This window comes from Xiphophorus hellerii, chromosome 4 (genome assembly GCF_003331165.1).
Source record: "Xiphophorus hellerii strain 12219 chromosome 4, Xiphophorus_hellerii-4.1, whole genome shotgun sequence".
NCBI classification, from domain to species: Eukaryota; Metazoa; Chordata; class Actinopteri; order Cyprinodontiformes; family Poeciliidae; genus Xiphophorus; species Xiphophorus hellerii.
The window spans coordinates 22,055,599-22,067,782 of NC_045675.1; the positions used below are offsets into that span (position 1 = coordinate 22,055,599).

Sequence of the window (12,184 nt, forward strand, 5' to 3'; positions counted from 1 at the left end):
ATCCTTCCCCTGTGTGCCTTTCCAATCTAATTTCAGATATACTCTAGCAGAACAACAGAGCAACACCCTTTATCACACCCATCAATGATGTGGGCGGATTGTGCGCAAATAATTTTATTCATTCGTGCTTATGCCAAGCCCACTGGGATTCCAATTACAACTAATAAGATGTAATAAGAGTAACAAGATCATTCTTTAAATACCTGAGTGGATGATCTCTTTAAAAAAGAAAGCTGAAAAAACACATGAAACAATATCTGTTCACAACTATGATTATTATACAGGGATTTCATGGAAAGTAATTATATATACATCCAAATAAAGATGGAAGCTCATACACTTACTTAGAAATGACATCTCTAAATATGAGTGTATGATCTTAGGTATGATTTCTCTCCTGAATAGTTTCCACCTTATTTATGTCACAATCTTTCTTCGGTTTTAAAAACAAAGTTGTACAGAAGTCAGCACACACACACAAAAAAGAAATTCAAGACAAAATATTCAATTTAAATAATGCCAAAGATTAAATGTGCATTCAAAGACCAAAGAATTTACTCAAAGCACCACATTCAAGAGAAAGTTCAGAGCAGCCCACACACTACTCTCAATGCCACCACTATCTCTCTCAGTTTGCATGCTCCACCAACTCACTCAGGCCGATTTACTTTCAAATGCTCGAAAGATGTACGCAAGGTAAAAGAAAAAAAGAAAGATATGAAGCACAAGATAAGCAGGGCATATCTACAGCAGGACAAATTTGCATTGTGACACGTGCAAGACTTGCTTAAATTTAGATACGCAATGGCAGATGAAGAAGCAAGCTGAGAATGCTCAGAGCTTTGAAAGTGTTTCGACAACTTTTTTTTTTTTTTACCATAGTTAACGGGTCTGAGAACCTGGCGGAAGGAGCTGGGGCTGATCGTCTGCTGGTAGTTATCTGTAGGGAGTGCAGTGGACAAACAATGGACTAAGAGCAACAAACCCGGTGGTAAAAGACATATTCCATAGCTCAACATTAGAATGTTTGCTCACAAGAAAAGCAACGTCTCAGAGTTCATCTATTTAATCTCTCTAAAAAGAAACAATCAAGAAGAAATACAAGTTTTTACATGAACTATTAAGTCTATCTTGCATTTAACTGAAAATGAGAGTCCAACTATAAAACTATCAGGATGCATTCATTGTGGTTTTCCACCAAAATGAACAGGAAAAAGGACAGAAAAAAATGACCTTTATAACCACTGATTTTCTAACATCCGACCTGAATTAGAAGAGGAGTATTAGATTTAATGGTCTGTATTTGGGGATAAATGTGAGATATAAGACTTACCTCGGGGTCTTGGCGCTCTCTTCCTACGCTCTCTGAATGCAGCTCCAGACTGCAAGGCTTCCAGCAAACTATCCATCACACCTGTCTCATCATTCTCTGAAAAAGACAAAGGAGGAAGAGAATGTTAAAAAGAAGATATTCTGAAACAAAATCATACAGCATAGCACAACAGTTTCGTTTTGTAGTAAGTGTAGCTATGCCGAGTGCAACAACATAGTGGAAGGCTACCAACAAGAACTGTTAAAGTTTTAATTCTAGGTTTGCTACATGATGCAATCCAAGAATGGTGTACAGGCCCTCGGCAATGAACTGAGTAAAGCCACAAGAGGGAGAGTACGCCAAAACTTCAGCACATATTCACTTTTTTGTTTATTTTTATTTTTTATAAAGAACTGGTGTATGCATTCAATTTAAACGATGTGTCCGTGCGAATGTGTGGGTTCTCTCTAGGTACTTCAACTCCCCACCACCACATTGCTTAGGTTAATTGGCCACCTTTATAACTGCCACACACTAAACTAGTGGTTCTCAAATCCAGGCCTCAAGAGCCGCTGCTGTGCAACATTTAGATGTCTTCCTGGTCCAACAAACCTGAATCAAATGGCTGAATTACCGCCTCAGTCCGCAATGAGTCCTGCTAATGACCTGATTATTTGAATCAGGTGTGTCATCATGTAAAGCACTTTGAATTGCCCCGTTGCTGGAATGTGCTATACAAATAAACTAGACCTGATTCTTTGGGCTGCCTTATGATGGACTGGCAACCAGATTAGTGTGTAACCATTGATATTCATAAATAAATGGTAAGCTTTCATTTTTAACCCTAGCAATTCCTGTTTAGTAAATCAGGTAATTGGTTATATTTTTGGCAACCTCATCTTTAAACATCAAACAGCTTAAAATGGAACCTACTGTAACTCTGCTATGGTAAATAAACCCGGGCTTGGATTGGTCCATATGTGACCCAGGAATAGGTAAGCAAAATAAGCAAAGGATGTTCTTTTTTCAATCAGTAGCTTTTTAATGTGTATGGAAGAACTGATTGGCTTAGAAGACTGATAAACCTTTTTTATATATAATTTGCATTATTCAGTAAATGGAAAGTCTGCACTGCGATGGACTAGCGACCTGTCCAGGGTGTACCCCGCCTCGTGCCCGAAATGTTTGCTGGAGAGAGGCACCAGCACCCTTCCTGACCCCACTAGGGACAAGGGTGTTAGAAAATGGATGGATGTATGGAAGGAAAATCAGCAATTTACTAAGAGCATACTGGTGTTTGAGCACAGTTTAGGAGCAGGACATATGAGGATGGCAAGGAACGAGAAGCTCCATGTAATAACATCAATAAGTGGAGATATAGCTCCACATAAGTAGTTGTTTGCTGCTGCTGCTGCTTCAGGGTTTAAAGAATCACATATTGGAAAATTGTTTAAAACCTAATTTACAATCAGTCAGTCTAAATCAGAACAGATGGCTTTGGCATTGAAAATAAGAAATGTTAGTTGATCAACTGCTGTAGAGCGCTAAATGTTATGAGAACAGTACAGACTGCAGACACACATAATGAAGACTAAAGTATGGCTGCAATAAATCTGCAAATGACTCAACTGGTTGAATAAAACATAATTTCTAGAGCCAAAATCGCTTGTGTCAATTTTCTTTTCCTTAACAACTGCATACTATTCTGCTGCCCTTTTTTGGCTTCATGGGATAGGTCACATGTTTCTCAGGGGACGGTTATTGTGGTTGCACAACATGCTTCTGTTTAAGGTAACTATCATAGAGAGAAGGAGAAAAGGAATATAAAAGCTGAGGAAAAAGCAGTCTAATATAAAGAAGAAGCAAACATCCTAAGTAAACAAAATTAGCTTATTTACAGAACAATCATTTGTCCAAAAGATTTGAGCCTCCCATTCTGAAAACGGCAGTCACTGGGTCTGAGACAATTCTCTACATTGAACCCTGTGGAGCTAAACTGAAAACAACTCAAATGGTACTGAGCTATACGCATCTGAAGTAGAGTAGGGTGACCAGATGTCCCTGATTTCCGGGGACAATCCCTGTTTTAGACTGAAGCTGTCCTCGATTTTAGCCTTCAATAAATGAGGAAAAAAAAAAGTTGTGTTTAAACTGCTATTATCGTAGCTGAGGCTTATCGTAGCTGAAAGCACCAGGGAGCATGCTTCGTGCAACAGAATCTGTTTCGACACACAGCAGAATAAAAGAAAAGCAGAGTGTGTTGCCTTTAAAAAAAGACGACAAGACAACAAGGTAGAAGAGCAGAGCTACTGACCACCGAAGGGGGAAAGATGTTTTGGAATTAAATGGTGGTCTTTAGTTTATATTTTCAGAACTAGATATGAGTTCGGACATATGAAAGTTCTTCACAAAAAATCAAGGAGTCAGTGACAGGGAAGCTAAGAACTGACTGAGAATAAGGAGGAAGAGATCATTTCTTCTGTTGCACAGAAAAGCACAGAACAATCTGTGACATGTTTATGATGAGTTTAAACAATAAAGTGATGAAGGGAGTTGAGTAGTAAATTAACACAGTAAGTGGTGCAGTGTGTGGTATGCCAAATAGAGCTGTACGTCAATTAGATGGTATGGGGGGTTCAAGTTGAGCAGCCTAATGGCTCTCCCATACTTCACCCAAATCTGAATAGAAACTCGTACTGAGTTTTTATATCTTAAGAGTTTTACTATACCCTTCTGAAGCTGCTACCCCCGCGACCTGACTCCGAATAAGCGGAAGAAGATGGATGGATGGAGTTTTACTATATTATTATTTGTGGTCTTTAAGTTTTATGAATAATCTTTTCTGCTCTTATTCTATTCACATGTTCATGGCTACCAAGCCAGATCACCACAGCTGATGGCTCTTCAGACAGGAGAATCAGAACCAGATATGAGCTCGTGTTAGCTGACTTCTTGATCAGAGTTCACTCAACTCTCACTAGAACTGCACAATATATCGCAAATATATTGTCAGCATATGTATGCATATATACACACATCTATTTATTCAATAATTAAGTATTAAAAAAGCTTTTTGAATTGAAAAAGTTGCTTCTGATTAAAATGTGATTAATTAATGAAAGACCCTGCAATTCATTCAAATAAAAAATTACCACAACTGTTCATTGCATATAAATGACATTTTATTCACCACCTTTATTTTTACAGATAGGTCAATTGACACATGAGGTCTCACTTTCAAGAGCAACCTGTTTAAATGACTATTAATATATAAAACACAATCTGTTGCAAACTGATATAATCTACTATTATATAACATAATATTTCAACAGGAAAGGGAAACAGGTTTGCTCAAGGCTGATGAGGGCAGAACTGGAGTGAGTTATTGACCTCTGAGATGCCTACAAGCTTCTCCCCTGACTCCTTTAAATCTTTTATGAGACATAAGCTATCACCACCAAACTCTAAATGTACAATGTAGCCTCCAAACTTAAAGTTTCATCTTGTGTCATGCACAAAGCAGACCTACAAAAACTGTCAATCACCACCAACGTACACCGTCCCTTGACATCAACATTCCTTTATACTTAAGATTCTGTATTGAGGGCAGAATGTCCCCTTGGTACTAGGAGGTGGTTATACTAAATCCCAACACAGGGTTGTGAAAACACCAGCACAAATTTATAATGACCCACTTCCTTGTCTGCTTGGTCCTCTGTGCACATTTTTGTGTTTTTCATTTGCAACCCTCACACTCTTCCCTTTTGCTGATATGTGCCTAGTTCTTCATCATTACACTGAGTGGAGAGGCAGCTACAATTCCTGAGCAAACCAAACACTCGTCGACGTTCAAATTTGTCTCCACTGCTGCTGTAATTCATCACAGGTACTGAGCTTTAAAATTTGCCACAAGACACACACACACACACACCAAAATACAGACAGCATGCACAGAAAGCAAAAAAAGAGCAGATCAATCTATCGCAACCTGGAGTGAGCGCCTTCTTGTGCAGAGCTCCGTTTGACTCCAGTTTTCAAGAACATGAAACATTTTGTGTGCCTCTGGAGGCGAGGAAAAACGAAGCCCTCGCAGATCTCCTGCCTTAGGAATATATGCTAGTAAAAACAGTCCAATTTTACACTCGACTCAGAAGCAATTCACACCGGCTGCGACACAAAACTCCCTCACAGAACACAGACAAAAGGTAAAGACCAAAAGAACATATATTTATATGCTCAATCCCACATTTTCACTAACTGAAAGATCACAAGCGTGTCACATTGGTAGTAATGGTGGAGGGACACATGGCAGCAGAGTATTAGTCAAGCTAGCTGCTGTGAAATAGCTTTGAAACAGCCCTTCAGTCTGTGAAAGGACGTGATGTTGAGAACTCAGACAAAAAGAGGCCAGAGAGAAGGACATCAGCAAAAAGAGATATTCAAACCATTATAGCTAAGCTACTGATTGGTGCTTTGATGTGAATAACTCTTTTTTAAAAAAATTTATTGGAGTTGATATGGAGACTGTCATAATTTGATTGCAATTTAGATAGAGACATGCTTTAAACATGGTAAAAAAAGACAACCTTCTAACCGGTCAATGCCTGTTACAGATGTATAAATGGTGTTAACCTCATGTTCACAACTTTGTTTTTGCAAACCAATAGCAGGCTCCAACACCTAAGCATATAAATGCCTAGGCTGTAATGGCAAACTCAATAAAAAAACAAAAAAGTATTGGGATACAGTATATGCAGATTAATGTGCTAGTGTAAGTGTACATGGGCAGAGGCTAGATCTACCGAAAAAAGGGGTTTACTTAAAAATAATGATACAAAAAGGGTGCAAAATCTAGATAAAGCTGGACTTTCACCTCAAGGGGAGAAGGAGCTGCAGCTACCGTCCTGTCTGAAGTGAAACTTCAATCACCATCTATTTAATCAGGGCCAGTTCAGGGCGGAGTTTTTCTATTGTCTGAACAAAGAGTCTGTGTGTCGCTGTCTACTCTCTATTCAGTCCAGGACTAATGTCTCCAGCCACTTCACTCAACAGCACATGGCACTTATCATCAGGACAATGACCAAGTTGTAGCAGCGTGTAACTGAGGTGGGCTGAACAAAAAAAAGTGGGGGGGGAGAAAAAGTGTTAACAGCTGAAATGGCAAAGTTATGGAGAGAGAAAATAACATGTCTGAGTACAATGAATGCAGACACACTACTGTGGTCTCTCTGAGACACTTGGACGACAAATGGTACAAAAAGACAGTCAGTCTTTCTTCTATTTTAGTGAATACCATTTATTGGACTTAACTGATATATTGCCAACAAGCAGTAATTCATTTTTTATGAAGACAGGGACGAACTCAACAGTGCCTGAACTTTGTATCTGATCACTATCACCACAGTAATAAGAAAATGTTCTTATGCATTTTTGTTAGACCTTGGTCAAAATAAAACAAAAAAAGAAAACATCTTTAATTATTCAGAGTTAAAATCCCATTTATTAAACTGTGGAAAAATGTTTCAGCCCTCAACTAAACTCAACTCCTGATAACTGCTGTTGATGTATTTGTCAGTGATTTTAGGTAAGCTGCACCAACAGAGTTGTCAAGCTGTTTTGGTTGAATTTTGCGCTGCCATGATTTTTAAATCACTGCCTTACGTTTCCACGTGTGACTTGCATAACTGCATTTTACGCTGTTCACATTATTTTCAAATTTACATTTTCATTTGGTTCATTCATTTAGATTTTGTTATCAATATGCTACAAATACATTAAAACAAGATGTCACATAATAAATGATTGGGGCAGCACTATGAAGGAAAAACAAAAACAAGCCAACACACACACAAAAAAGTCTTTGCCGACTGAATTTAGAACTAAATTTAATTAGACTTCAAGAGTTCTTCAGAACACGATCTGCTTGTAAAGCCATATTCTTGGTTAGAAATGAAATAAGACATTTTCTCCAAATAATGGCTTGAAACTTTTACCATGTAAAATTTTTTAAACTAATAATTGAGGATTTTCCCAAACAGTTCAAGTGCTTTTCAATCTTTGCAATGATATTCATATGAAAGAGGCTGTATTGACTGCCACATCATTTGATCAGCTCTTTACACTGTGTGGTAGAGAGCCGCACATAGAACACGGTTTTAAATTATACCACTTTAAAGCAAAGCGCAAATTTTTTAAGACAGGACAAATGTTTCTGTCTGCAACACAACTAACTGGAACAGTACTGAAATATGTAATGGGCTAAGCTGTCAACAAGTCATATCAAAACACTGCACATTTACAGAGGTAGCAAAACAGTTTATTGACAAATGAAGCTCCATCTCATCTCATATATCTTCCACATTTAGAAAAAAAAAAGCTAAAGCTACAGAAGTATATTAGGCGACGAGCTGTTGGAATATTATTGTAGCTTAAATGATGAAGCAACTGTCTTGCGTTAACTCCTGTTGGTAAAACAAAATTAAAAATCTGACCCTAGGCCAAATAATATTAACGTAGTCTGTCCAATATTGATGAAAGGTTCTCTATTATTTTCATTAACTTTATATCCGATTCAATTATTTATTTATTTATTTATTTTACTTTTATGGTGCATTAGACTGCATTAGCATCAGAAAACACATAAGGTTAAAATAACTGGTTTGATAATGGGGGTAAAAAGAACCATGTTGGAAAATGTGGCATTTCTAATTTAGTCAGACTGAATGAAAATGACTTGTGAAATGTAAATGAGAAGAAATCATTCAATTGTTTAAAATCTGTAAATGTCTTAGAAAGCTGGATAAGCTTCAAACATTTCTCACACATTTTGAAGGAAAACAAAACAAGTGGCTTTGCAGTGTTTGACTAAAGTATTTGGATTTTATTTAACTGGAAGATTTAGTCAGTTTTGTTTTTAATTACATGGCTTGTTACTAGAAGGGTTACTTTCTGAGAGAAAAACAGACGTAAGTACATTCTGGATTAAAACAAAGAAAGACATTTAATAAATCTCATCTGTTGACAGACTCTTGTTATCTTGTTCTTAATTTCAAAGCTGCCATTTAATACCCTGTCATTTTTTTTTCATTTCACACATGAATGCATAAGCCTATACCTTACTCTTCCAAAAGTATCACAGATGTTGCTTCTTGAATGGACCTTTCCTTTCTCTCATTTTTCTCATGCTCCTCGAATATTTTTAGCATCCTTGCATGCATTGTTGCATGTCGTGGTGTTCTTCTATTTGACATCTTAATAGTTCATCGCTTGTAGCCATGTAGAGAATGTTAAATAAAGCTCTGATGTGTAATTTGTCGCTCCACAAACAGTTCTGCTCCTGGCCTACCCTGGGAGTTAATGCAACAGATTTGTCATACACAAGCCAGGCACAGCTTGAGGAGGAGGAAAAAACACCTATTCAATCTGAATTTCAATCTCCATAGGGCTCTATGCAAATGCACACAAGCTGACGCTCCCTCTCTCTCAAGTTGCCTGAACACACTGATGGAAAATCCAGGCGGCGCATTATAGTGTATGTAGAAGCCCAGACTGGCAGGTAAAAGGTGGTGGAAAATGAGAATGAAGAGGGAATGGTCTCACATTTCAAGAATGCATAAGCAGGCAAAACTAAAACCAAAATAAATGCAGATACTTGTCGCAGGTAAGGAAGCAAAAATCCATTTTGATCATTTCCTCCTGAAACCCCTCCCCTTTCCTTTCTTGTCTCTCATTGCAGTGCCCTTCAGCATAATGTGGATACAGAGCCTCTCGGAGGCTTTTTAGGGAATTGATGGATAATCAGATGATTACATAGAAAATCTCCATTGAGGACAATCCTTCCCGACAAACAAAGAGAAAGCTCTTTAGTTAATAAATAGGCTGAGAGACAGACGGAGGGAGTGTGTATGAGAGGGACTAAGTAAATCCTGTCCTAGGTTGACAGTGAAGAGCCAACTCTCAATCACAAATTTAGTTCATCCAATCTGCCCTTGTATGCATATGTATCTGTACATATGTGCGTATGGAACACACTCAGAACCACATATTTTCATACATTGTATAAAGAAACAACCATTCATTTCCTGTTTAACACCAAATCAGAATCACATTTTGTATGTTATTACGTCAGTTATGATTTAAAAAATTATCTTCCATGCCAAAACTATGAGCAAAATAATATTTTAGAGAATTTCTTCACATTCAGTTTACACACACTAAAACAGGGAAAGGTCATATGATAATGTCGTGACTTTGTAAGTTTCTAATTAACCTTCATGTTAAAAGGAGACAGCTGTGGATTTATTTTTAGGCATTTTTAGCTGTGGAATGCAAAAAGGTTTGGTTTCTCCCTCAATATAGTTTCTCAATGTCTGAAGTTGTCCTGTTTGTCTGTTCAAACAGTATAAATACCAGTCTAGACGAACATGCTTTGGTGTGAAATATGCAAATCAACCCCAGGACAACAGCAAAAGACCTTATGGAGGATGGTACTTAAAGCTGGTAAGTGTGTCCTCATCTACGTGACTAATGATTACGCTACTTCAATCAGGTACAATGGGCCAAATTTCCACCAAATTATTGTGAGAAGCTTGTGGAGAAATATACAAAATGTCTGACTTAAGTCATATAGACTTACTTTTTTTTTTAACACCTTTTGAACTTGACATGTCAGATTACATTAGCTTTTATTTTCAACTAAATTGTAAAAGATTTTTAGTAATTATTTTGTCGATATTTTTACAAGAAGTAAAGCACACATATTTTTTCAAACAATCAAGTCTGAAGTGCGTGCAAAAATCAAACCACCAATTACCACCCCACGGCCTTTGTTGGAAATGTTTGGTTTTAGAATCTAGAAGGCCGCAACATCTGTAATCTTCTGAAACATCTTTAATAACTTTGCTTCCCATGCTAACATTTACAATATACGAATAACTGATATTTTTAACTGATTTGAAACACGAAAGGTTTTGCCTAATATAATAACAGTCAGTGAGGTAAAAAATGTTATAAAATCTTACTTTTGAATGAAAAAGTTTGTAAGGAAACACAATTTGACACTGCCAATAAAGAATAAATTCCCTTGTGGTTTGGTCTATTTTATTGGTTTAAAATGCTGAAACCAGATTATTATTGTGGTTGACAGTAAACACTCTGTTATTTGTTAAATAACAAAGAGGTTATTTGATGAAGAAACAATTTGTGATGGTAAATATAATTACAAAATGCTGACTTTAACAGCCTAATTTTACACCGGGTATTTCCAGAACAAAGCAGTTTATCTAACTATGGTTCACCAAAAATGTTAAGGCAGCTTGAAAAGCTTGGTATATCATCATATTTTTCATGGTAATTTGGATTCTGGTCTTAAGATTAAAGGGGGGTTTCTCTGGGTATTTGGCTGCAACTTCATAGATTTCAAATAGCTTACAAAATCATCAGAGAATTTTTCAACATATAACCACTATAAATAATAAATGATTGTTACATCTGCATTCACTGGATGCATTTTGATTGCATGCTTCAAGCAAAGTTATCTAATCAAAAGTCCTCATCGCTCCTCCGTCAAACAACAGTCAAATCTGAGTGATTTGAGGTCGACCCAAGTCATGCAACATTTATATGTGAAAATGTAACAAAAAAAAAAACCCCACTGAAAATCTTGGATACCCATTATTTCAGGTCTTAAATATTAAGTTAAGGTGCATAATTAACCTCACAGGCAATACCTCAAGCTGACAACTTGAAAGCACTAATAATCAGTCAGTGGAAATCAAAGTATAGTTCAAACACAATCCATAGTGGCCCACAGGAGCAAGAGTTTTGAGTTTTTGCAGTTGCCATGATTTTGGAATTGATTATCCACACAATGCAGGCTGACTTGAGTCTTACACAAACTGGCTCAACAAATAATACACAAATAATTTATTTGGATATTGCTTTCTTTTATAAGCAAACTTCACTCACAAAAGAGGCAGAAAAATGGGTGACATACTGAGTTTAGTAATTCATAGAGATGCATATTTCAGAAACAACCTTCAGAAGCACTTTTCTATAGCTGCTTTTGGAATTTTCACAACAATAAAGATGACTTATGGACCATTCTTTCCTTAAAGCTGTTTCTTTTTACTTGTATTTCTGGGACGCCTTGATAATGTCAAATAGCCCACCTAAGGTTATGCCATAGCAACTCAGTTGGATGAAGGTCAGGATTCTGACTAAGGCACTTGAAAACAGGGTCTTTTCTTATGTGTGTGCTTTATGTTAGGGTCTTTTTACATCAAACATGCTGCATTTTGCACACGGTCAGAAAAATGTTTATATAAACTGTTCAATAAAATTCCTTCCAAAAACTGAAGTTAATTGTGTTCTTAAATATGAAAAACCATCAAAGCCTTAAGTCAAAATAAAGAACATCACCATGTTAGACATGGAAAATGTACAGTTAATGTACACTAATTTATTCTTCAATATATTTCTTAATTATAAAAGAAGATGTTTGTTTTAATTTTGCACATCAAAAAACACAACGGAATGACAAACCAAAATTTGAAAAAAATTTAACACAGCCTCTAGAGGTTTATAATAGCTTTTATCATAGTTCATCATCAAATTAAATGCAAAGAAAAAATATAACATTCAATTCTAATAATTAACCAAATAGAGTACAACATTCTTAGAATGTAATAATTCAAAGTTGGCAGATATAAATGCGCATACACTTCCATAATAAAAAATACACCTTGTCAAAAAAATAAAAACTGTGCCAGTGATAATCAAGTTTTACACAAACATACTTTTCTTAAGTCTATACCTGATCAACAGCAGCTTTAGGACCTTTTTTTTGTTTTGTTTTTTTTTGTTTTTACCCCT

At 36.5% G+C, this 12,184-nt stretch overlaps 1 protein-coding gene across 2 annotated transcripts in view; it reads right to left on the minus strand.

Moving 5' to 3' along the window:
* The window catches only part of LOC116719126 (protein diaphanous homolog 3-like), a 168,245-nt gene that overhangs the window by 54,311 nt on the left and 101,750 nt on the right, over nt 1-12,184 (minus strand). For both annotated transcript variants that reach the window (XM_032561519.1, XM_032561518.1), the window contains 2 exons: nt 1,334-1,429; nt 878-940 (listed from right to left, as the gene is read on the minus strand). In XM_032561519.1, coding sequence (XP_032417410.1) covers nt 878-940; nt 1,334-1,429 — 159 coding nt within the window. The remainder of the gene's footprint in view (nt 1-877; nt 941-1,333; nt 1,430-12,184) is intronic.